This window comes from Anomaloglossus baeobatrachus, chromosome 5 (genome assembly GCF_048569485.1).
Source record: "Anomaloglossus baeobatrachus isolate aAnoBae1 chromosome 5, aAnoBae1.hap1, whole genome shotgun sequence".
NCBI lineage: Eukaryota > Metazoa > Chordata > Amphibia > Anura > Aromobatidae > Anomaloglossus > Anomaloglossus baeobatrachus.
In genome coordinates this window covers 392783393-392810388 of record NC_134357.1, presented here as the reverse complement: position 1 = coordinate 392810388, position 26996 = coordinate 392783393, and the positions used below count along the sequence as shown (strand labels likewise).

General features: G+C 46.2%; 1 protein-coding gene across 4 annotated transcripts in view; it reads right to left on the bottom strand.

The window, feature by feature from the left end:
- GRB7 (growth factor receptor bound protein 7) overlaps nucleotides 1-26996 on the bottom strand; it is a 179193-nt gene that overhangs the window by 27476 nt on the left and 124721 nt on the right. For all 4 annotated transcript variants that reach the window (XM_075350133.1, XM_075350135.1, XM_075350137.1 and 1 more), the window contains 6 exons: nucleotides 23802-23985; nucleotides 22881-23013; nucleotides 22082-22238; nucleotides 9394-9515; nucleotides 788-865; nucleotides 375-512 (listed from right to left, as the gene is read on the bottom strand). In XM_075350133.1, the coding sequence (XP_075206248.1) occupies nucleotides 375-512; nucleotides 788-865; nucleotides 9394-9515; nucleotides 22082-22238; nucleotides 22881-23013; nucleotides 23802-23985 (812 nt within the window). The remainder of the gene's footprint in view (nucleotides 1-374; nucleotides 513-787; nucleotides 866-9393; nucleotides 9516-22081; nucleotides 22239-22880; nucleotides 23014-23801; nucleotides 23986-26996) is intronic.

The window sequence follows — 26996 nt, the reverse complement described above, 5'->3', positions numbered from 1 at the left end:
TAACTTCTACTCTGGTAGACACTGTCCACCCATGTCTTTGATTAGTTTGAATGGATAAGATGTAACACTAAGTTCCCCTGAAAAGGCAGTGTGGTTGGTTTTCCTGGTGATGTTAGCTGATCACCAACGGTTTTAGAAGCCGTATAATCAGCTTTGACTGCTCACACAACAAGACCACCCGTAATATAAAGCCCTGTGTGTGGCCTGGAAGGTTTGATACTCTCTCTTACCTTCATTTTAGATGCCAAACTATAGAAGAGACTTTGTTGTTCAATTTACAATCAACAACCTAAGTAATGGTATCCTGGTATCCGTATGATTCACTATACACCCCTAGAATTACCTTATGTATGGTGGATACAAAGTATAATTACCTTGGACGTCCCCTTTGCAGAGTAATAAAGGCCAGAGCGCCGAAGAAAAAAAAAGAAGCGTTTCCACACTTTTCGACCACTCTCCTTCATATGTAAGTAGCCTTGGATCTCAGGCCAGCTGCCTGAGTTGAGGAAGTTCTGTCAGGGAGAATAATCATCAGGTTTCAGCCAGGTTACATAAAGTGATCTTGGGTATCTTTCCATTAGCAGCCCAGACTTGCTTGAGTTGTCAAGTCTCTGTAATCCTAAACTGGCTGATGCTTGCTTCAGCCTTCTCTAAACTGTCCAGTCACTGTACAGAATGTCCAGGACACTGTCACGCTATCAAGGGCTGGGAAATCCAGATTTTAAGCATCTGAGATGTCCTGGACATAGTAGGTCAAGCTCCTTGTGCCTACGTGTTAATTACCCACCTGTATTAGCTCTGAGTGAGATAGTCCTTTGTGAGCTTCTAAATTCCCAGCAATCATGTCCTCTGGAAATAAGGCATACTGCGAGAGAAAATATCGGACAGTATTAATACCGACAGCAAAAATGTGAGATAGAGAACGTTTTCAGCTCACCCTCATGAATTATATTGTTTTATATTCTATATTTTTTTCTTGGACAATTGTATAAATATTGGTAATCTTTAAATTTAGAAAGATATAGTGCATGATTATCTGCAAGTTTTGCATTTTTTTTCTTATGGGGCTAAGAATTTACTGCCAGGTGATTGCGTTCTGCCCAGCGCCAATCTCTGTTGATAGTGAAGGACTGCTTCTGCCGGAGATTCTGCAGCTTCTGTACACATTACATTGACAGAACAGCTTTTTCTCTTCTGCGCTGTGCATCTCTACCGATGTCATGTAAATTGACAGGTGACTCCCTGATGCCCAACAGCGAGAAGTCGGCTGTCAATCAAAATGTTGTCGATAGTTACACCCCGTTGACAGACCAAACCAAAAAACAAAAATCTTCTCTGATGACTAGAGGTCAAATGAAGCAGCAGAATACTGATCCTGAGTAGAACTTATCCAAAGCTGTATGCATTGTGATATGGATTGCTATTGTAAACTGTGGGGTATAAGCCCTGTTTACACTTTCCGGATTTAACAAAAATGTCAGATTCCATGCTAAAAAATCCATTATTACACTCCATGAATGTCAAAGGGGTATCATAACGTCAATCATATACAACCAGAAATCCCAATACAGATTTATGGGTCTATAATAATAAAGTTTATTTATGGTATATAGCGCCAACATATTCTGCAGAACTTTACAATTAGGCGGGTGCATGTTCAGACAAAAATAAAGCAAAAGTGGCGTATGGTTCAACAGTTACAGGAGGAGTGAGGGCCCTTACAATCTATGTACAGGATGATACAGTGTGTCTTTTTCTGGTGTTTTTGAGCATGTTGATTCCTAAAAATGCTCAAAAAACCACTCAAAATCTTTCTATTAATTTCTATGTAAAAATGACATGCATTTAATATGTTCAGGCATTGGAGTGTCTTTTATACGCTTCAGGCTTTCAAAAACGCATCGTTAAGAATAGAAAATGCATATCACTTCTTTGAAGTGGGTCCTGACGGAAAATGTTATAGACTAGGCACTGTCTAAGCAAAAGGCTGCAAAAACGCTTCAGGAATTCAAACTCTACAATAAAACAAAACACCCTTTAACCCATTCACGACACTTGACGGGCGAACTCACGAATATCCGAGATCGGAGGAACTAAACGGACTTTAAAAAAAAAAAAAACCCACGGTTCCAGCCTGGAATTAATCCCAGATATCTGACCGAACGCCGGTCCCCATATAAGTCTATGGGGACCAGAATCCTGCACTTAATAATGGTGGTAGAAGGGAGTAGGAGGATTAGAGGATTAGAGCAAACGCTCTATATTTACCGAGTCTCTGGCATGGCTGTAACTGCTTCCAGGCTGCTCACTCTTCTTTCAAGGCCGCTCATTTACCTTCATGCATATTCACTGCTTCCCACGCCCACCGGCAGTCCTGACGTCTGTGATTGGTTGCAGTTAGATGTGCCCCCAGCCTGTTTGATAGTGACTGACTACTTGCAATCACAGACCCCGTCTGCGGGTCACTATCATGGTATAAAAATAAATAAATAAATTGGCGTAGGGTCCCCCTGTATTATGATATCCAGCACAGATAAAGCATACGGCTACAGGCTGCAGCCTAAAAATAGCAGCCTGCAGCCATCCAGGATTGTCGCACCCATTAGATATGACAATCCCGGCACTAATAAAGGGTTAATAACAGCCCACAGCTGCCACTAAATGCAGGGTCTGTGATCGCAAGCAGTCAGATGCTGCCTCACAGGCTGGGGGCACGTCTGACTGCAAGCAATCACAGATGACAGGACTATCGGTGGGCAGGAGAAGCAGTGAATATGTATGAGGCAAATAAGCAGCCCAGGAAGAAAAGTGAGTAGCTTGGAAGCAGTTACAGACGTGCTGGAGACTCAGTAAGTATAGCGTCCTTGCTCAATCTTTATTTTTTCTTTGTTTTTATTTCCCGAGTTGCCTGACCCCGATCATTAGCCGGAGTTCCCTGAGAACTCCGGATCTGGGTTAGGCACCCGGATACTTTGAAACCACGAGGATCTGAATTTTAATAGTCCGAGTTCGCCCATCACTATTTCAATAACAGATAGCTACGTCATGGCGATCGCGCAGGGCACAGGAGCTGTGCCCTCCCTATTGCCGCCGGGAACTCATTGTAAGTTATAAACAAGCTAAGCTGGCACACCCAATGATGGCCTCTGCACTGCTAGTGCCTGTTTAACCACATAAGTGCCACGATCAATGGCAATCGAAGCACTTAGAGGGCTGGGAGAGGGAGTGCGTTCCCTCTCCCATCTAATCAAGACCCCCCATGACTTTGATCACGGAGACACAATCATTGCCATAGCAACCCGAGGTCGTCACAATGAATTCTGGGTCAGCCATCTCTGACAAGTTTGTTAGACCATGCCAAGAGAATGATCTAAAATGGTCTAAGAAGATGGCATCTGCCAGTGCAGCACTGACAGGTATAATAGATTGCAATGCTTGTGCATGGCAATATATTATACTAGCAATCAGAGTAATAAAAGTTAATTATAATATAATAATCAATATTATGTTGAGAAACAAGGTTTCTCTCAAATACCTTGTATTGCCAATAGTGCCTGTGAGCGAAGCTATTGTGGTCCGCTCACCTCCTTCGCATGACCCCGCAATATTCCTGAGTGAGAGGGCTGTGGATGGCGTTTCACCACTCATCACAGCCCAAGGCTGTGCTCCCTCCTTCACTGCAGAGTGCACACGAGATGCTGGGCTGTGATGCTGAGCTGTGATGAGTGGTGAAACGCTGCCCACAGCTCATGCACTCAGAAAGATTGGGTCCCGCCTCAGTTGATGTGACATCACTGGACATCAGATGTCACGGAGCCAGAGGGTCACGCGAACGGGGTGAGCGGACTACAATAGCAGAAACCTTGTTTATCAACATAATATCGATGTGTCCAGCAATGAAAAAGGGTGAACCACCTCTTTAATGTAAAAAAAATGTAAACATTTTTACTTTAATGTAAAAATTTTTAAAAAAAAATTATACCAATAAATACATACGGTATATTTATGTAAAGACTAAAATAAAAACAGTACATACATTTGGTATTGCTGAGTCTATAAAACTGTCACTTTTGATCAAAAAACTGACAAAAAAGTGGAATAAAATATGATCAAGAAGTCATATGTAAATAAAAATGGTATCGCTAAAATTCTCATCTTGTCCCGCAATAGCAAGCTGCCATATAGCTCAGTCAGCAAAAAATAAATAAAAAACTATAGCTCGCAGAATACTGCAATGCAAAAATATGTTTTTATGGTGTAAAAGCAGCAAAACAAAAAATATATATACATATGGTACAGCGGTATAGTGGTAATTGTACTGACCCGATGAATAAAACCGTATAAATCACTTTTACGACATGCTGAACAGTGTAAAAAAAAATTAAAAAAGAATTCCTGAATTGCTGTTTCTTCTTGATTCTGCCTCACAAAATGCGAAATAGAAAGCGATCATAAATATTATGAGCCGAAATGGTACCAATAAAACTTCAACACATCCACCAAAAAATAAGCCTCACATGACTATCGGCAGAAAAATAAAAAAAAACTATATCATTCAGAATTCAGTGATGAAAAAAAAAACCTTTATTTAGTAAAAAAAGTGGGGTTTTTATGTGATAGTAACCAAACCTAAAAAAAACTATATAAATTTGGTTTTGTAATCGTACTGAGGAATAAAGCTGCCTTATCACTTATACCGCATGGTGAACAGTGCACAAAATAGTAATAAAGTCAATTCTTCAACTGCTATTGATTTATTTATTCTGCCTCCCAAAGATGACAGAAAAGCTAAGCTCACATTTATCCTGCTCTCTATGCTGAGCACTTACGTGGGGGATTACTTGAAAAATGTGATTCAGACCAAATTCCCAATGGAAAATTGACTGTAGTGAGGTAGAGGGAGTCACTGTGAAGTCCCGTCCGGCCAGTGAACAGGCAGAGTCCATTGTTTTACGCGTTGGAATGGATTCACTTGTGAGGGGTTTCTGCTGTTTTGGCATGTCAGAGGATGTTCAAATGTGACATGGCATTCTATCTATTCCAGCCAAAATGGCGCTTCAAAAATCAAATAGCGCTAATTCCCTTTTGAGCCCTGCCGTGCGCTCAAACAGTAGTTTTCCATTACATATGGGGTATTGGTGTACTTAGGAGAAATTGCATAACAAATTTTACAGTTCATTGTCTCCTGTTACCTTGTGAAAATGAAAAATTTGGGGTTAAAGCAACATTTTTGTGAAAAAAAAAAGGATTTTCATGGCTCATTGTTATATAATTTTATGAGGTACCTGTGGTTTCAAGGTGCTCACCACACATCTAGATAAATTACTTGAGGGTGTCTAGTTTCCAAAATGTGGACACTTGTGTGGGGTTTCCACTGTTTAGGCACATCAAGGGCTCTTCAAATGTGACATGTGACTGCTATCTATTGCAGACAATTTTGTGCTCCAAAATTCAAATAGCGCTTCTGCTGGGAAAAGTTGGCTTCTGCGCCACCGTCTATATGACGCCATATGCACACACTGTAACCTAAAACCACTTCAGGAAATATTAAAACTCCTCCAAAACTCTGCAAAAAAAGCTGTTTACTTTTTTAACACATAATTTTTCACCACCCCAAAAAATAAAGATCAGTGAATCTGCTTCACGCAGAATATGATGAAATGATTGTGGACAATCCTTAGGCACATCTGCAGAGTGGTAGCTTCGGATTTCAATTGTGGATTATATAATTATTATATGTTAGATTTCCAATATGCAAGTCCAACATGTGAACATACAGGGTGTGAATAACAATTGTCAGAATGCTCATCTCATCTGCTCTAGACAAGAATGGAGAGAGCTACTTACCGTATATGGATGTGTAACACCCTGGGGTCGAGGGGTTTTCACCTGACACGTTGCCGGGCCGGGGGTGCAGATCCTCTGCATCGTCATGGGCTGGCCTGGCCCGGTTTCATGACCCTGAGACATACAGGAGGGGAGGGAAGGCAGTTGACGGGTGGAAGGATGAAGGTGGTAGTTGGAGGTTAGGAAAGTCTTTTTAAGATTGTGATGCCCCCTGTGGTACGCGGCCAGGGATGGGCCACCGCTGCGGGTGCTGCTCTCCGGGGCTGATGGTGAGGGTCGCAGCCGGGATAGTGTCGCTCCCCACAGGCGGAGCGGGATTACCCCGGGGAGGATGAGAGAGGAGGACGGGGATAGTGGTATTCCCTGTTGGGGCCGCAGCGCTGGGCGACGGCGACGGTAAAGGAGGGAGAGACAGGGGCTGCGGTTCCAGGTCTTTTACTCACAAGTAGTTTAGGCGCTGCCCCAGAGTACTGATCTCTGCCACGGTGAGCACCAGCTGATCACGGATAGTCGGCGGTCACCGCCGGTGCCCGTGAAAGTCTTTTAGTGAAGTATCCCTCGGTTGCTATCCAGAACCCGGGCCGAACCGCCTGCTCCAAGCTGCGGGCCCACAGAGAGAGAAATACTAACTCCTGTTGTCAGTGCTAGATGTTATCCCAAGCTGTGCCTGGGAAGGTTCTGCTGTAAGTGTGTTGGTTGTGCCTATTTCTACCCCATGTGGTGCCCGCCCCCGGTGGTTGTCCTAGAGACTGGGAAAGTCCCACGCTTCATGATGGCTAACTCCCCTGTCTGTCCTAGTCCAACCCCCTGTGGGAAGGCACCTTACTGTTGTATGTGTGTGTTTTGTGAAGGCATCGGCAGGTTAACCCCCTCCTAACCCGGGATAAATATTACCCCTGAAAAGTGGTGTAATTGTAGCACCCAGGGATATGGGGTACTCAGTTCCGGGCAGAGTCTCTATTGGGAATGTCACAGTGGTGGCCCTTACCCGATTCCGTGTCCTGGGCCATTTTTGCAATGGGGATATTTACAGGGGATTATTGGATAAAGTTGATACGTGACGCCACTTGCGGTGTTGCGGCTATATGTAGGGAGACGCCGCTGCAAAATGTCTATACTGGAGCTGATGGTATTAGCAGCTAGTATGGTAGTCCCTCCGCAAGTAGGGTATTGCCCCATCCAGAGGGTGTAGGGTGCGGTGGGCGTCGGAAGAAGGAGTCCAGCCTGGTATTCAGTGCAACTGGTTTACTCACTTTAGATGTTAACTGGTTGCCCTAGGCCGGCTGGTTTCGTCTCCAGGTCCCCTTCGTCCCAGTGCCAGTCTGGTTTCTCTGGTACCTTCTTCCCTGCATCTCTCTCTGGTAAGTAGGCCCCCATGGTATGGAACACTGGGGGTCCCCGGTCTGTGGTTTGTCCACTTCTGTACGCCTGATGATAGTGTGAACCCAGTGGGGTTGGAGTCTCTGGTCCTGTCCCCGATTCTCTCTTTGCTACTGAGTCTTTGGATTTTTTTAGGGTCAGCAAGGTCCTTGATGGTCCCCTTTGCTGTGCATGTGTTAACAGGTCGGCTTGAAGCTCTTTCCTGTCCCAGGGTCCTGTACCCAGTCGATGCGTAGTTCCGGGAGTACTCCACTGGCAACCACTTCTCCTGGGTACCAGGTTCACCGTTAACCCGAGTCAGGGAGTCACTTCACTTCCACCTTCACACCTCTACAGTCACTGCTGTTCAGACTTAGGGCGGCTTTGCACGTTGCGACATCGCAAGCCGATGCTGCGATGTCGCACGCGATAGTCCCCGCCCCCGTCGCAGGTACGATATCGTGTGATAGCTGGCGTAGCGAACATTATCGCTACGCCAGCTTCACATGCACTCACCTGCCCTGCGACCGTCGCTCTGGGGGCGGGTCGTGCGGCGTCATAGCGACGTCACACGGCAGGCGGCCAATAGCGGCGGAGGGGCGGAGATGAGCAGGATGTAAACATCCCGCCCACATCCTTCCTTCCGCATATCCTACGGAAGCCGCGGTGATGCCGGTAGGAGATGTTCCTCGCTCCTGCGACTTCACACACAGCGATGTGTGCTGCCGCAGGAGCGAGGAACAATATCGGACCGTCGCGTCAGCGTAATTATGGATTACGCCGACGCTGCACCGATGATACGATTACGACGATTTTGCGCTCGTTAATCGTATCATCTAAACTTTACACACTACGATGTCGCATACGATGCCGGATGTGCGTCACTTTCAATTTGACCCCACCGACATCGCACCTGCGATGTCGTAGTGTGCAAAGCCCGCCTTAGAGTTAGACTGACTACTGACTTCCTGTGTTTCCGACTACTCTGCACAGTCTGCCACTCCCACCTGGTCAACTAGTGGACTGGAGTGGCTCCACCTCTAGGTGGCCATCCATGGTCCCACAATAGCTAGGTACCATGGTATGGGGGATTGTTGGGGAAAACTGGGATTACTTGGGTTTTTTGTTTTACCGGCACTGGGGTTCTGGGTCCCTAAGGAGGTAGGCCCTGCATCCTTGTGGGGATGCAGAACCTTGTAGCACCCTGAGGGCTTCAGGGGCCCTACATAATACCCTGTGGCGCCTGAAGCCCAAGGGCACCACATATGCATCTCCAGGAGAGGTATAAATTGGAGGACACTGTGGGGCACACCAAAGACATACTGATAGGGACTTTAGATTGTGAGCCCCAATGGGGACAGTGTTGCCAATGTATGTAAAGCGTTGTGGAATTAATGGTGCTATATAAATGAATAAATATTATTATTATTGCAGATAAAGCTGCTTTTATATTTATCACCAGTTGTCAGACTATGAGTGGAGAAGAGGTTCCCTAAAAAATACGTCGGGGAGGGCATTTGGGCCAAGTTCAGAAGTCATGGATCTGCGTTGCAGATTCTACATTGCAAATTCAAAGTCAAATACAATCCAATATAAATTAATGGGATTGTGAAAAGCGCATTCACATGCTGTAGATCTGATTTGTTGCGACTATCATCATGCTTTATGGATTTTAAGTAAAATCTCGCCATTATCATCAATGTATTTGATAATCTATAATTGAAATCTGCAAATATGGGTTTAAATTACAGCAGATCAAATGCAAGTGATGTGAGACCTTATCCTTGGTACTACCGTGTAGCTGTCACCACGTCTTGTGTGTAATGAATGAAAGAAAACCATTTATACACAGAAGATACACCACTAAAGACAGGGTAGTAATACCTTCACAGTGATTGATGATCATGTTACTATGGTTCTATATCTGCATAATTGCAGCTATGCTGGGATAAGTTAGTAATGGTATTTTGCCACTAGGGCTATTTACAGGAGTTTCAGCAGGTACCGTTCTCCCCTTCTCGTGATCAGTGATGCAGAAGCACAATGGCTAAAAGATTCAGGAATGGAGAGGAGTCTGACCAGAACATACTTGCATGGCAGACCAGAGAGGAACATGTAATTATCAGAACAGGCTCTGCCACAACCGTTTATCTGTTTTCTAGTAGACATAAAATCCTTTGTACTCACCGGAGATCCCCGAAATAGCTCATACTTGGCAAAATTCTTGCGAAAAATAAACTTGCTGTCTCCTCCAGCAGGCCACATGGCCTGCACTTCCACCACGGACTCGTGATCTTCAAGGCATCGTTCTGCAGGTCAGAGGAGAATATATATTAATGTAGCCATTTCTAAGATAATATTGTGTTTTAGTGGGGTAGCAACTACTAATGGTAGCCAATACTGTGTCCAAAAAAATCATTGGACTAAGGGGTACTTTGCACACTATGACATCGCAAGCCGATGCTTGCGATGCCGAGCGCGATAGTCCCCGCCCCCGGCGCAGCTGTGATCTCTTGTGATAGCTGCCGTAGCGAAAATTATCGCTACGGCAGCTTCACATGAACTTACCTGCCCTGCGACGTCGCTGTGACGCCGCACGACCTGCCCCCTTAGGAAGGAGGCGGGTCGCCGGCCAGAGCACGGCAGGCGCCCAATAGAAGCGGAGGGGCGGAGATGAGCGGGACGTAAACATCCCGCCCACCTCCTTCCTTCCGCATAGCCGTCGTGAGCCGCAGGACGCAGGTAGGAGATGTTCCTCGCTCCTGTGGCTTCACACACAGCGATGTGTGCTGCCACAGGAGCGAGGAACAACATCGTAACATCGGTCCTTCCGAAATTATGGAAATGACCGACGCTACACCGATCATACGATTTCGTCGCTTTTGCGCTCGTTAATCGTATCAAAAATTATTTACCTGCGATGACATAGTATGCAAAGTACCCCTAAGAGGTTCTTATAAATTTGCACAGCCAGGGCTGAAGCACATAGTCAGGGATAGGATCTGACATATGAGATCAGGAAAGCATTCCCAAAGAAAGCAAGCAATATGGAAATGTTACTATCTTTTGTTAGGCTCAGCGTACATCTGTCGGGGCTCTGAGCACCTCTCCATTTCAAGCTATTCTTCCCATCAAATGTAAGTCAATAGACCCCATTGGCCACTGTTGCTATTTATCATATGTTGAATCCATTGGAGTATTGTGGCTTCCAAAATAAACAAAAGCCAAAATGCAGATGTCAATTAACCTAAAAGTCAGTAGTCAGTACAAATGGCAAAGCCAAATGCAGTGTCATAGATGGAGTCCCTATGTGACTGGAGTCCTTACCTGTGTGTGTCTAATACCAGCAGCCACCTCCTCCATGAATGGTGGGCAGTGTAGTGCATAATGAAACTGCCCCAGACTGTGCAGCAAGGGGTTAACCTCCAATGCTGTTTTTGTCCAGCCCCCTCTCCCGTCCAGGCCCTGCTCTTCCTTTGTTTGAGAGGGGACTCCATCCTGGCCCCTCCCGAATTCCCAATCCCACCTATAGGGTGTAATTTCTACCTATATATTGGGGTCTGGGCCTGTGTCCGGCCTCTTCCCCTGGTATCCCAGGATCCGGAGCAGCTCTGCCTGGTGGAAGCAGGAGAAACCCGATGGACCTTCACATCCTTGAGACGCTACAGGCCCATGCGTGGCATGAAGGTTAGGGATGACTGGCTCATTTATTTGCAGAGCTCAGCTCTCCTCAGTCACAGCTAGGGCCTATGTTGCAGAGCGCTGCAGCACCTGCCGGGGAAGTGTTTCTTCTCCTAGGTGCTTCCCTCGGGCCCCTGCTCCACGTGCATCCCTGCTTTTCCTGTCCCTGCCTTTAGCACTGCAGGCAGGCTTTAATAAACACCTCACAACTGTTGCTCCCTCAGCCCCCCTCCCTGTTGTTTTCACACAGCACAGTTTGCTCCACGCCCCCTTCATCTCCCCTGCAGCTCCCAGCACTTCTAGTGCATTCGTATCACAGCAGTATTACTTTAACCCCTCATATACTGCCATGGACAATGACACCACTTCCTCTTCTGCAGGTTTTGGGCAGTGTGTCTGCTCACCAGCCTGTATCCCTGGCTCAGAGCCTCCAAATAGTGAACACCACCCCCCCATCCCTAAGGCCGGTTTCACACATCCGGCTTTTTGCCGTTTTACCGGATCCGGCGCTCTCCCATACAGTTAATACAGTACAATGACAGAGCAACAAGCGCCGGTCACATGCTGTCATGTGACCGGCGCATGTGACCCGGAAGTTACAGCGCTGTCATTGTACTGTATTATCTGTACGGGAGAGCGCCGGATCCGGTAAAACGGCAAAAAGCCGGATGTGTGAAACCGGCCTAACTCCCCTCTTGTGCTGCATACCTGTGATGGTCTGCCACGTTCTCAATTAACCCTTGATGCTCAAGCTGTCCCCTTCTTCACATCCACAGCTACTTTCACAATGTCTAAATCCTTGCAGACCACAGTGGTCCTGCTTATGTACTACCAGTGATCGGTCCCGCTTCCCCTCTGCGTTGGGCTATGTGCCCACGTGGTGTGTTTTCATGCAGTTACGCTGCGTTCCGCAGCGTGGCTGCATGCGTCCTGCGTCCCCAGCACAATCTATGAAGATTGTGCATAATTCATGCCCACATGGCGTATTGGAACGCGGCGCTTCGGCTACTGCCGGGGCGCTGCGTTCTAAGAAGTGATATGTCGCTTCTTCTGTGCGCTCTGCATGCAGCCCCCGCTCTGTCTATGGGGGGGGGGGGCTGCGTGCGGAGTGTTTCTGCGGAGATTTCTGTAGGGATAGAACGCAGCGTGGGCACATAGCCTTACATCGGTCGGGTCTGCACGATTAGCGTCGCTCGCCGGACCGGTGCAGGAGGCGCTTGAGGCATTCTTCACGGAACTTCTCCCGTACACACAGAAGCCGGCGTTCACACTCATCTGGTAGAATCGCCTTTCGAATTCCTTTTGAGGGCTCAAGCGTCTTGAGGGTGACTGATGAGTGTGCACGAACATCTATGGTGCAGCCTACGAGGACACAGAGGAATTGGTCTGCTACTGAACAGCCCGGGGATGCCCCTTCCCACGTCAGCGGTGGTGTATCTACGGCGAATTCCCCAGAGATGGCATCCACATCAACATCCGGTGTGTTCACGGAGGCTTGGGGGATTAAGGCATTACAGCTCCTTAAGGTGGCATTCTCCATCTTCATTGTTTGAGAGATTGAGCACTTCGAGGATGCCTGGCGGTCTTGTGCTGTCACGTCAGCGGTGGTGTTTTGATGGATACTCCCCCTGTGATAGCATCATGTCGACTAAGTCACGTTTATATTTGTCCCAGTACTTATGATAAGAAACCCAGGGTCACGAGAACGATTAGTAATTGGCTACAGGTTTTTCAGTCCTGGGTCAGAAACATCCCGACCGTGGTCCTGAAATGTTCATTTATCAATACCTAACTTATAGTTCCTATAAACTCACGGTGTTTATGGGTGTAGTTGGTATTATGAGGATTTTTAGCGTCGGCTTGCCCCTACACCCTGGCATTGGTTTGAGTGTCCAAGCCATGGATTTCTGGCTTAGGTTAATGACCGTACAGAAGCCAGTATACCACTTTTCAATCCACGGCCACTGTGCCGGGAGCTTCACAAGGTCCAGCCATGGTGGCCGTGCGCCGCCCAGGAGCGTGTTGGTTGTTTAATGATTGACACTTCTAGTTCTTTGGGTTATGCAATCCTAGCACGAGTGTTCTGCCTTGCTGCGGAGCCATTCGGCTGTTAGATGCCCTCGCCCTCCTTCCAAGGTCCTCGGTAAAAATGGTACAAATGTCTCAGACGATCCCGGTAAAGGTATCAGAGATGCCCCTTGTGGCTTGACAAATATCCCAATAAGGATGTGGCTGGTCATATCAGTTTTGTATTTTTCTTTCATTTAATTTATTCTATTTAATTTTTCTAATTGCTCCCTTATTGTCGCTAAAAGGAAAGGAACCGGGTAAATTTGAATTGATACACCACCTACTGTATTTCACGCACACGGTGGGTCTGTTAATCATGGTATCCCTCCTGAGTAAGCTTTGATTTCTGTGTCTTTTTACAGTGTTTTAATAAATTATATAAGGGATTTTATACAAAAAATCCACAAAGAACCAGCGCTAGATGGGTTTTTTTATATATATTTATTATTTTCAGGGTTAAGCGCTGCCATTTGCCTGCAGGCACTTTAGAATATCTTTTTACAGTGTAATTTCTCTTATACAGGAGTTCGGACGCAGTGCACTTTTGCTTAATCTGATATCGAATCTGTGTTTTGTCCGTTACCTGTTCATCCGTACTGTTCCATAGTTTGGGTTGTTGCATGTATGGCAATTTTTGTTGCGATTCTTTACTTCCCATGGGATGCTTTATGTCATTCCATTATTTTTAACTCTTCAGTTCATTTCTTCAATGGGTGCGGTGGTGTGAGACGGTCTCAAAATTTGTCACTCACTACTTGATGATTTTCTTTAATTGCTCTAGTGACTTCGATGAACGCAAACAATTTTTGACATTTTTTCAGTTGATATTGAGTTTGTTGTCCCTTTGCCCCCAAACAAACGTAGGGCACGAAAGATTCAGACCCTGTTTCAATTGAGTGTGGGTTTTGTTTTTGTACGGTGCAGTCTTAAAGGGATTTTCTACATACCATGAAAATACATTCACTTTGTCTAATTGGTAATTCTGTTGGACAATTTTGTTGCTTATGTGATGTTATATTACTGAACCGCAGCATTAGAGAGGTCAGAATTACAGCCCGAGCTAATTAGAATTACAGGCATAGTATAGTTATAGGTATTTGTGTCTTTACAGGAAAGTTAAATTGCGCCAAATGCAGTTCACCGCCTCTCATTGTCCACTAGGGGCGCTTCACCTTGACCACAGGATTCATAAGTCCACCAGAAGGGCGCTTCACCCTGACCACAGGATTACGTATTACTTCTGACTTACTGATTTGGTCTCAATTCCTTTTCACCTTTAATGAGTGTATGTACAACATGTGTTCTGTGGTGTCTAACCAGGTTTTATTTTTGCTCACCAATGCTTCTTTTTTCTGATGGTTTTAGCGCTGTTTTTGGCAATCAGTGGTGCCGGGGCACCTGGCCCTCACCTTGTTAACTTTTTGTTTGACTGCTAATTTTCCCTTTCAGAATTGATCCCTATTGTCATTGCTGTGGAGTTTTGCCACAAGTCACTAGCCAACTGTAATATTTTGTTTGCTGTTACGCTGCATACAATACACATTTGGATCCGAGCAGGGGCTACGGGTTCTCAGAGTAATGCTCCATATTGATTGTCTCATTTCTGTTTGCAGGATTTTTCAGCTGGTACCCAATGCCAGCCCGGTGGGTTGCCATTGCCACACCGCTGCGAGATCTTGTCGGGACCAACTCCTGACAGAGATTAGGACTTCAGATCCCCCTTCAAAGTGGCAACTTTATGGATAGGCGTGAAACAGTGGTTAGGTATAGGTATGCTGGTAGCTGGTCCCTCGGTTCTGATAACTTTACCTGTTCGGAAGTTACCCTCCAATATTTGATGCACCTTTATAACTTTGGTTCTTTCGCTTCTGTAGCCCAGAAGCATTTATTTGTATTTTGTTTCATTTTTGATGGGATGTTCTACGTTACTAAATCTTTTGTTATTTGCATATCCCTTTAATGGCTGGTTTAAGTCCCACCAATCCATAGATATGAGGCATCCCAATTTTTTACCTGATGCTTCTTCAGTTAATCGACTATGCAGGCTGTTTGTTCAATCCCACGGGAGATATATCTGTTGTCCACAACCTTTAACTTGGCCTTTTCTGGGCCCTCAGAGTCAGCGAACTCGCCACACCGTCCAAGAATAGTTTTGTTGCCTTCAATTGTGTGCCATACTACTTATTGACCCTTCATGCGTATCCGCATTCAGGATCCCAAACTGACCAAGTGGCCAGAGATTCTTGGATTAGACTGTTCCTTCCCCTGGCCCTACCTGCCCTTTGCGTTTGATGGAATTTTTGTTTGTCGGTCTACTGGTACCTCACTGTTAGATTATTAGGATGGTTCCCCCCTTACTAGGTACCAGTTTACCGCACCTTTTTTTCGGTGCTGCCTCACAGCTTGCCATTTTTTCACCCCCTGATCACTTTGGGACTCATTCCTTTTCATTGTGGCAGCCACTGAGGCTGCCAGGGCGGGTCTTATCAGACTCTGATATACAGTGCGTATTGGTAAATTGCGCTCTGCTTTTTTTGTCAGATATGCATCGCACGATTTATTGCAGGAAGTAACCAATTTTATAGCACATTTACTTTAGTTAATTTCTTTAAAGGTTCGGCATTGCTATAAAAAAAAAAAAAAAAAAAAAAAAGGTTTTTGGATTGTTGGCCATTTCTACGTGTTTTGGGCTGTTCAGAGAGCTGGTAACAGTCGCAATCTTGGATTCTACTCTGTCAAACTGCTTAGTGGTTGGGTTCGAGGCCTGAGATGGCTCAGGTCTTGTTGGAGGTGGTTGCCATCAGCAGGCAGTTGTCTGCTCCGATGATTTTAGTTGGAAGGTGACAACCGAAGGTTAATGCTTCAAGATGGTGTGCTCTTGGCAGATATCGGTCTGGACACAATTTTATCTATGATCCAGGGCGGCCTGGAGCAAGCCTTTTTCCAAATGGTGGGGGTCGGAGTTCAGTTTGAGACTGGTCTCCTCCTTGGCATGTGTCAACAGCATTCTGGTGAGAGAGCGGACGTCCTTGGTCCTGTGGTAGAGTGTCCCTTCTCACCTGGAGTCAAGTTATGTTTTACAAGTTCTAAAGAGTTTGAAAAAAGTTTATAAAATATGTTTTACAAGTTTTAATGAGTTTGGAAAAGTTTGTAAAATAATAATATATCAGTAAAGTTGTGACCGATATCTGCCAACAAAATGGTGTCTGTCTTTATTTCATTAGGACGGGCCTTTATTTGGATGCAATGGTTCTTTGTTTTTGTCTGTGCAGTCTTAGTAGGATGTGAGTGGCTATTTCCTCAGTATTTTGCATCTGTGCTGCCCCCATCGTTATCATGGGGGTCTGCTGCATCCTGGTATTGCATTGGTAATCTGACCTTGGTAATATTGGTAATGGCTATTTCTTTTTCTGTGATTTTTTTTTTTAATTTATGTCGTGTTTCTTTGAGCCATTTTTGAATTTAGTGTAGGGACTTGCAAATATCGGGACCCTTGACGTGGGTTGTGAGCTGTCGTATTTTGGCCAAAGTATGGACCAACACCTAATGCATTTGATACATCGATTTCATCTTTTTATTACACATTGACCATTTTTATACAGGATGCAGGCAAGACCTTTAGGGTACGTCCACACAATCAGTATTTCCAACCTTAGTGTTTTTTGAGGAGTCTGTCCTGTGGGGTCCACGTATATAGAGCTGGGCAACTGACCTAACAGTATGGGCATCATCAATAGGCTATAAGCCAAGCACTGTGCTCCACACGTACCTGTGTGACTGGCACCCTATGCAAGCCTTATCTGTGTGTATGCTTAATACTAGTAGCCACCACCTCCATGAATTAGTAAGCTGTGAGTGGCTATTTCCTCAGTATTTTGCATCTGTGCTGCCCTCACCTTTATCATGATGGGTCTGCTGCATCCTGCTAGTGCTTTGGTAATTTGACCTTGTGTTGCTAATGGCTGTTTCTTTTTCTGTAATGCTTTTTTTTTATGTATGTTCTTTTCCTGTGAACCATTTATGGAGAGCCTTTGGTCTTTAAGATTCACGGATGACAGACAGTCCTGTGGTGTCCAGCTATAGAAGGTCTATGCAAACTGCTCCCTGACCTTCTATTATTTCTGCTTTTCATCCCTTTCCCTTTAGGACATTATAGAGTTCCTCTGCCTTTCAGCTGCTTTTCATCAGCACTTGCCTGGTGGCTTTATATACCGTCACTTCCTATTACTCAGGGCTGGTGATAGTTCTTACTTCCTACAGATCCTGAGTGCAAGCAGTCGGCTTGCAATCATCTGGAGTACTTTGTTGCATTTTGCAGTCCCTTTCCCTGAATCTACTTTGAGATAAGTTTTTTCTTATTTTCCTTTGTTTGTTATCCCTGTGTGTCCTTTAGCGCCTAGTGGGGTTGACTAAGAGCTCATCCCTTCCGCTCCCTACCTAGCGCCCAGGTGCCGCCGGTTTTTTAAATTCTCTACCTGGTGGAAACATGGCGTATGTCCGGTCCACTATTTGGGAGGGATATTGAGCCCATGGAACATTAATTTATCGGGCTCTGCTATCCTCTGGAGCATATCTGAGGTGGTTAGAATTCTTATTGAAATTTGGCATGCTCATGGATCCTATGAATAAATCTTCTTGATGAACCCCTTGGTTCTTATTGACAAGGGGGGGAAATGCGTCAAGGTGAAGGTTATACTGATATTCAAAGCTATCAATCAATCATAGTATGTCTGGTCTGAACACAGCAAATGGAAGTTGGATATACGAATATCTTAAAACCGACTGATTCCATGAAGATCGGTGAAGTGTCTCCTTTAATTATAGGAACTATCAGTGGATATGTAAAACATATATGATTCATCCATCAAGAATCTGGATATTATTTATCCGTATCAAAGAATATCTATGTTACTGGACTTTACTTTATCATACTGTTGTTTTTGGTTGCTATAAAATCTAAATTAAAAAGGTCAGAGGCTGGGCAAATACCGATATTATATCTCTGATCTGTTGGGAGTGGCCTAGAAGGAATTCCACTATACACGTCTAATGGAGGGGCTATTTTTAGCACCTTTAGATTAATCGCCACTAATATCTTAACATCAATGTGATTAATGATCTGTAGATATTGATGAGTATCAATATAGTTTGGCAAAGGTGGCCCCTTTGTTAATTTATATTTTTATTTTTATCTAAGGTATCACTAATTGGGCTGTACATTGGAGCCAATTATGGAGGCCGCTAAAGGGCTCATCTGCTTTCATGGATGGTTTTGTAGCAAATATATATTTGGGCAATAAGGCTATGTACTAATGATCAGGTGTAATTGCTTAATTAACTACCTTTTGACCTACACTTTCTTTCTTCCTTCTTTCCATCTAACTTTCTCTGATTGATGAATTCTATATCATCTGATGGGTCAAACTGAGATTTAGGGATTAGTTGGGGGTTGGTGGAAGGAGTGCTATCATTCCTAATGGATTTGGACACTTTCCGTTTTTTGCGTTTTTGTTTTTTGCTCCCCTTCTTCCGAGAGCCGTAACATTTTTATTTTTCCGTCAATCTTGCCATATGAGGGCTTGTTTTTTGCGGGACAAGTTGTACTTTTAAATGAAACCATAAGTTGTACCATATGGTGTACTGGAAAACAGCAAAAAAATTCCAAATGCGGAAAAATTGCAAAAAAAGTGTGATGGCACAATAGTTATTGGGATGTTTTATTCACGGTGTTCACTATATGGTAAAACTGATGTATGGGTATGATGCCTGAGGTTGGTGCGAGTTTGTAGACACCAAACATGTATAGGTTTACTTGTATCTAAGGGGTTAAAAAAATTTCACAAGTTTGTCCAATAATAGTGGCGCACGTTTTGCGCCATTTTCCGAAACACGTAGCGTTCTTACTTTTTGGGATCTATGGCTCAGTGATGGCTTATTTTTTGCGTCTCGAGCTGTCGTTTCTAATGGTACCATTTGTGCGCAGATGCTACGTTTTGATCGCCTGTTATTGCATTTTGCGTAAAATTTGCGTCGACCAAAAAACGTAATTTTGGCGTTTGGAATTTTTTTGCCACTACGCCGTTTACCAATCAGATTAATTGATTTTATATTTTGATAGATCGGGCATTTCTGAACGCGGCGATACCAAATATGTGTATATTTATTTATTTTTTAACCCTTTAATTTTCAATGGGGGGAAAGGGGGGTGATTTGAACTTAGGTTTTTTTTTTATTTTTTATTTTTTAAAACTTTTTTTTTTACTTTTTTTTTTTATTTTACTAGTCCCCCTAGTGGGCTATAGCGATCAGCAATCCGATCGCTATTATCTATCTGCTGATCACAGCTATACATCTGTAAACAGCAGATACAGTCACTTTCTTTTTCCCTCTGCTCTCGGCCGAGGGAAAACGAAAGTGAAACTTCGTAGCTGCAGGCGTCATCACATGACCCTGTGCTACGATGGCAACCACCGAGAGTCACGTGATCACGCACGTGACTTCCGATGGGGGCAGCGGTAAGTAAAAAACATGGCCGCGCGCATTTAGATCTTGCTGCCAGACTTTGGCAGCAAGATTTAAGGGGTTAATGGCCGCGGGTGGAAGCGATTCCACCCGCGGCTAGCAGGCACACATATCAGCTGTTGAAAACAGCTGATATGTGTGCCGACCGCCGCCGCCTGCCCGCGGCAGGGGACGGGGCTTAACGGGACACGCTCCATGACGGATATATCCGTCCATGGTCGTGAAGGGGTTAATCTACTTTGAAATAAGTGTTTTGTTATTTTCCTTTGTTTGTTATCCCTGTGTGTCCTTTAGCGCCTAGTGGGGTTGCCAAAGAGCTCATTCTATCGGCTCCCTACCTAGGGCCCAGAGCAGGGTCAGCCTAGGGCCAGGTATCCAGCTCGGTGCATGGGTGCAACACCTATCTAAGGCGGTAAAGGACCCAAGGCCCAGCGGTAGACTTGGTTAGGGGTCACCATCTCTCCCTTCCCTAGACACAGGGTTTCTCTTCCCTTTCACCGTTCGCTTGGTAATTCCCTGTATTTAACGTGACAGGTACCTCCACAAAGAATCTAATTCTCACTTACAAATGAATACTTTTAAAGGAGAATGAATCAGTAATACCACATACATTGCAAAATATCATGATTTCATTTTCATGGTTTCTATATGAATCTGTAACACCTTCTTTATGGCTTTATGGCTCTATAGACTATTTTAACTACACAGGTCTGCAGGGATAAAATTGTTTGAAAAGTAAGAGGGTGATTTTTATATACTTTCAATCTCTAAACTCAGTAAAAATAACAAAATAATTCCATCACGTACAGTTTTTTCATAATCACTAACTCCATAGCCTTTTTCTAGCACCATACTTTGACCCCTTTTGGGTGACCTTTAGTGGATGATTTTGCAGTCATTAGATTGGTTATAAAATAACGGACGCTGTGCTGCAATTGGCTGCTGTGAGAAGAGATTTTCTTATCCTAGCTTGGAAAGAATGTGATGGTATCCATAGCATCCAATCAGTATAAGAAATGAAAGCTGCTCTGTGATTGGTTGTTATGGACAGTAAAGAGTTTTTTTAAATCACAGTTAAAAAGGTATCAAGAGAATAATTGAAAAAGAAAAGGCGCAAGAACTAATTTCATATAAAGCTGCAGAATGAATGTTCAATAATTTATATATAAATATCATTGTGTACATTTTCGCTACAATCAAGGTTTTTTTGGTCCTCACTTTTACATAATTTCACATGTTTTGTGAAAAATCCATATGTGATGGTTAAAAACAGAAGTGTTTTTTTAAATCATGGCATAAGAAAACATAGGTCAGTCATTGCATTTGAAAAAAAATTAACCCAAATTTTGCATACCTGTGATATCATATTTGGGATCTGTACAGACGTGTGCACTGACTCTCTTGTCAAATTGTTTTTTACATTTTTTATAAGAAGCGTAAACCAACAAAGACTAGAGAGGCAATGAGATCAAAACCCTACAAAAGATTCTTTGTCATTCCGTCATAAGTTACCATATTTTTCGGATCATAATACACACTTTTGCTCTCAAAAATTAGGGAGGAAAATGAGGGGTGCATCTTACAATGCGAATGTAGATTACCTGGAGGTGGCGAATGGGCGCTGTGGTGGCTGTGGGGCACTGTGCTGGCTGCGGGGCGCTGTGCTGACTGTGGGGTACTGTGCTGGCTGCGGGGTACTGTGCTGGCTGCGGGGTACTGTGCTGGCTGCGGGGTACTGTGCTGGCTGCGAGAAGCTGTGCTGGCTGCGAGAAGCTGTGCTGGCTGCGAGAAGCTGTGCTGGCTGCGGGAAGCTGTGCTGGCTGCGGGAAGCTGTGCAGGCTGCGAGAAGCTGTGCAGGCTGCGGGAAGCTGTGCAGGCTGCAGTGGGGGCTGTGCAGGCTGCAGTGGGGGCTGTGCAGGCTGCAGTGGGGGCTGTGCAGGCTGCAGTGGGGGCTGTGCAGGCTGCAGTGGGGGCTGTGCAGGCTGCAGTGGGGGCTGTGCTGGCTGCGGGGCACTGTGCTGGCTGCGGTAGGGGCTGTGTGGAGAAGGGCGGTGCTGTGGGTGAGATGCTCTGGCTTCAAATAATGGGGCCTGGAGTCGGCGCATGCGCAGTTGGAGCTCTCAGCATAAGATCTCATCTGCGCACATGCCGCCTCCAGCCCACTGATATGTCAGCAACAGACTTAAGGAAAATGGTGCCCAGAGGTGGCGTGTGTGCAGATGAGATCTTGGCTTGTCATTGAGCCGAGAGCTCAATCTCACGCACATGCGACGACTCTGGGCGCCATTTCTTTGAAGCCTGCACTGCCGACAGAGCATCTGTGACACCTGCTGCACTGCAATGCTACACACAGCCAACACAGCCCCCACTGCAGCCAGTACAGCCCCCACCTCAGCGCCTGCAGAATCGCCCCACTCCAGCACGCCCCTGTCTCCTCTGACCCCGCTCCACCACCACTGCCACCCCCCCTCCTGTAAGACACCATCAGAGTATAAGACGGACACCCTCCATTTTTATCTCTAAATTTGGGGTGCACCTTATAATCTGGTGCGTTTTATAAAGCAAAAAATATGGTATATCATAAATGATCTGTTTTACTTACCGAGCCCCAGATGTGGGTGAAGCTCCACTAAGGACCAGCTTTCGTCACTTAGGCAGTGCGCCCTCTCTACCAGCATGTCACACAGATGCCGTGCTGTGGCTCCCGCTGTCACTTCTAGTGATCGACATGTGCCATCCTCGCTGTATACTTTCACCACCTGCTCTTCCAGACAGAAGACATTATATCAATACCTCTCCCCATGTGTAACTTACATTATATGATGACTCAATGTTCTAGCACTATCTTATACATGATTGAATCTTATAACTGCTGTCCAGTCTTAGTAGGGACCATGTAAATATTAAATTGAGTACTACACATCATGACAATTAATAAACATTTGTGTGTTATATATTTTAGCTATTAAAATGGGTTTTACTAATTTGGAATTTTTGTATTGTGCAGCCATTATCCAGGGCTAAACCATTACATGTTAATCTGTGTCTAATAAGATCTAATAACATCAGTAGTAGAGATGGTGGGAATTGATTCACAAGATCTAGTCCACCGGCCACATCCGTAATCTATGACCACTGGACAGGAGCCCTGTGGACCGCCTCTTACCTGACGGCATCCCCAGTTCCTCTTTCGATTAGTTGTTCTTTGCAAAGTCATCACACAATGCATTTCCGGCTAATGAGAAGAAGAGTCACAAATGCTGGCAGGTAGGTGGCGGTTCACAGGGCAATAATCCGATGGCCTCAAATTACTGTCTTGGCCAATAGATGAGGTCATATGAATTGACTTGAACGATCTTTAATCAGTAGACTTGGATAGGGTTTGCCAACGTGATACTCACATGAGGACCCCCTTCCAGAGGGGAACTGCTGTTGGGTGTGTTGCTAAGGATTGGGGAAGAATTGCAAAGTTCTGGGAATGGATTTGGGATATCAGGAAGTGATGATGATCTTGACTCTTCATCTCGTAATCGCCTATAAGAAAGAGAGTATTCAGCAAGTCTCATGGAGAACCCTTATAGGGGTTATCCGTGATTATTTTTTCACCATGAGTCAAAAAACTAATAAGTAGGTAGTTGCTATCTAGTTATCAACAACCTCTGTGTTGTACTCAGCATTGGGTCATAGTGGTCACTGACCAATCCTACTAGCAATCCTGCTGCTCCACACCTACAGAGCAGGTCTTCATTCCTAGGTTGCTCTATTGATGGTGCGTGACTACCGCCATCATGCTGATTGACAGCCAGCTTCCTGCAGTTATGCAATGTGTAGCAAGTTGTCAATAAGCAGGACACCGGCAGGTAAGCCCCGTCAACAGAGGAGAGCAGAAGAGAAGTTGTTGCTCTGTAGACACCAGCAGATGCTTTAGAATTACCGGCAGGAGCGGTCAGTGACTGAACTGGACAGAACAGGCAGGTAGCTAGATGCAACATTGATGAACATATATCATAGTTGATTCTGACCAGTTGTGGATCTTGAATCTCATGGACACCAATACAAATTTTCCAATAGAGCCCTTAGTTATTACAGCTTTTTAAAAGTATTGGTCTTCTGATATGGGCTCTCCAGGCTTCAGGGCCTGGGGATGACTATAAACTCTACACCCACTAACGTTACGCCCCTGATATTGTCAGATTCTTATAGAAAGACAAATTTATTTATACAGTGAAAGAACTAGCCAAAAAATCATTGGCTCAATTCTGAAGATCAGCAAACACCTCTCCAATGCCCCATCTTTGCTCTAATGCCCCATCATTGCTTACCCCCATCTTCCACTCTGTATTAACAGTGGTTGTGATCTTTTAACTTCTAAAGATAGCAGGTCAGCCTTTTCTGGAAGCCCCTTGTGCGGTGTCAGGCCTCGGCTTGTGCTCCCTTCCCTTTCATAGGGGTTGTCTGGCGCAGGACTGTGACTACTCTCCAATGCCTCCAAGTCCATACTGCCCCCTAGAAAGAAAAGAAAAAGAAGTTAAATAATTTCCTGAAAACCTAGAACATCTGAACTATATAGTTTCCAACAATCTAGACACCTAGCTTTGTAATTATTACTTAAGACAAGCCCGAATGTTATTTGGTTCTGTATGAGCACTGTCCACCAAAACCTCAGAGTGTCCCCATGTCACCAAGATATTATATCTTATTCTTCTTAACCTATGAAGACTATACATATCTAGTTTCACTTCTTATCAGTTTCAAAACAGAGCCATATGGCCAGAAGGCAGCAGCTGACCTAGGAGACCCCCGTATCCAGATCTTCCATTCACATTGGGATAGATAATTGGTTCAGATTGACTGATATGAACCTTTAGAGAGTGATTGCCGTGTGTGACGGTGTGACAGATGGGCACTTTCCATGTGTGCTGTGCCTTTAAGCTGTAAGGTTGCTGTTTGGCTTTTGCTGTTGGCATGGATTCTGCTTCTTCAGCTAATTTTCTTTCCTGGCTCTGACCTGCACTCGACCTGATTCGCTCCTCCTTCTGGATTTAAAAAGTAACTTTGAGGGAGGCAGGCGCTTCTGATACCTGTATTATTAACCCGTTCAGCACCGCCAGCAGCCTCCGCTCACACGGTATGCTCGGCCTAAGGTGTGGCAGGGAGTAACTGGATTATTATACTTCAGTACAACATGCAAAGGTGCATACAGAGATTGGGGCTGCAGCACGTGGCTTGTAAAGTGAGGAGACTACAAGCCCCATTATGGCCTGCTGGAACTCATGGCTCTAAAGTAGCTAACTGCAGACTGTCAAGTTCATCTGCAGCTGCTTACGAGAATAAAAGACACTTTTACAAAATACATTGTTTATAGGATCGTCTGAGCTTCCACTGTCTGGGGTTAGATACAAGGGAAAATGAATCCGATTTAGCTTCTTTTGCACTATTCATAAGAACTAGTCTGGTTTAATGCCACGACTAAGAGGTATATGAAGGGTTAATGAACAGTGATTATCCTATGTGTGTATCCAAGACATAGGAAACTGATATAGTGATAGAGTATCCACCAAGTCTCATTCTGTTAACCCCTTCACCCAGGGCCGTATTTACCATTAGGCACCCGTGGTCCCGTGCCTAGGGCGGCAGGATGCAGGGGGCGGCACCTTCTAGCAGTAAAAAAAAATAATTTTTTTTTACACATTCATTAAATCCGCTGTATTTTCGGAGGGGGGAGGGGGGAGAGGCGCACCTTTATTTATTTGTATCCGCGTCAATTAAGACGCGAATGCAGACAAACTGCGGCGGCGGGGCACAGAGAGCTGATTGACCCCGGAACTGCCGGCGCCTGCACTTCCGGGGTCACAGGCGCGCCAATCAGCTCCTTCCTCTGTGCTGCGTCCAATGCTGTGTGGATTTCACATGCAGAGCTCACAGCAGGACGCCGCGATGGAAGCCGGTGTCAGAAGAGGATACTCACGTGAGCCAGAAAGATGACGGCGGGCCCTGGAGCAGGTAAGTGCTCGCAGAGCTAAAGATTCATAAGGAGCGTGGGGGTGTCTCTAATGCAGACTGGAGATCTGCGTATGGGGTTGGAGGAGAGAGGCTGATGCTGGGGGAGACTTGGGGGAAGAGAAGCTGATACTGGGGGAGGCTGGGAGGAGAGAATCTGATGCTGGGGGAGGCTGGGAGGGGGAGGCTGATGTTGCAGAAGGCTGGGATGGGGGAAGACTGACGCTGGGGGAGGCTGGGAGGAGGGAGGCTGATGCTGAGGGAGGCTGATGCTGGGGGAGGCTGGGAGGAGAGAGGCTGATGCTGGGGGAGGCTGGGAGGAGAGAGGCTGATGCTGGGGGAGGCTGGGAGGAGAGAGTCTGATGTTGGGGGAGGCTGGGAGGGGGGAGGCTGATGTTGCGGAAGGCTGGGATGAGGGGAGGCTGAAGCTGGGGGAGGCTGGGAGGAGGGAGGCTGATGCTGAGGGAGGCTGATGCTGGGGGAGGCTGGGAGGAAAGAGGCTGATGCTGGGGGAGGCTGGGAGGAGAGAGGCTGATGCTGGGGGAGGCTGGGAGGAGAGAGGCTGATGCTGGGGGAGGCTGATGCTGGGGGAGGCTGGGAGGAGGGAGGCTGATGCTGAGGGAGGCTGATGCTGGGGGAGGCTGGGAGGAGAGAGGCTGATGCTGAGGGAGGCTGATGCTGGGGGAGGCTAAGAGGAGAGAGGGGGAGGCTGGGAGGAGAGAGGCTGATGCTGGGGGAGCCTGGGAGGAGAGAGGCTGATGCTGGGAGAGGCTGGGAGGAGAGAGGCTGATGCTGAGGGTGGCTGATGCTGGGGGAGGCTGGGAGGAGAGAGGCTGATGCTGGGAGAGGCTGGGAGGAGAGAGGCTGATGCTGCGGGAGGCTCGGAGGAGAGAGGCTGATGCTGAGGGAGGCTGATGCTGGGGGAGGCTGGGAGGAGAGAGGCTGGTGCTGGGGGAGGCTGGGAGGAGGGAGGCTAATGCTGGGGGAGGCTGGGAGGAGGGAGGCTGATGCTGAGGGAGGCTGGGAGGAGAGAGGCTGATGCTGGGGGAGGCTGATGCTGGGGGAGGCTGGGAGGAGAGAGGCTGATGCTGGGAGAGGCTGGGAGGAGAGAGGCTGATGTTGCGGGAGGCTCGGAGGAGAGAGGCTTATACTGAGGGAGGCTGGTGCTGGGGGAGGCTGGGAGGAGGGAGGCTGATGCTGGGGGAGGCTGATGCTGGGAGAGGCTGATGCTGGGGGGGCTGATGCTGGGAGAGGCTGGGAGGAGTGAGGCTGATGCTGGGGGAGGCTGGGAGAAGAGAGGCTGATGCTGGGGGCAGAGAGGCTGATGCGGGGGGCAGAGAGGCTGATGCTGGGGGAAGCTGGGGGAGAGAGGCTGATGCTGGGGGAAGCTGGGGGAGAGAGGCTGATGCTGGGGGAGAGAGGCTGAAGCTGTAGGAGGCTGGGGGGAGAGAGGCTGAAGCTGGGGGACGCTGGGGGGAGAGAGAGGTTGATGCTGGGGGGCTGGGGGGAGAGAGGCT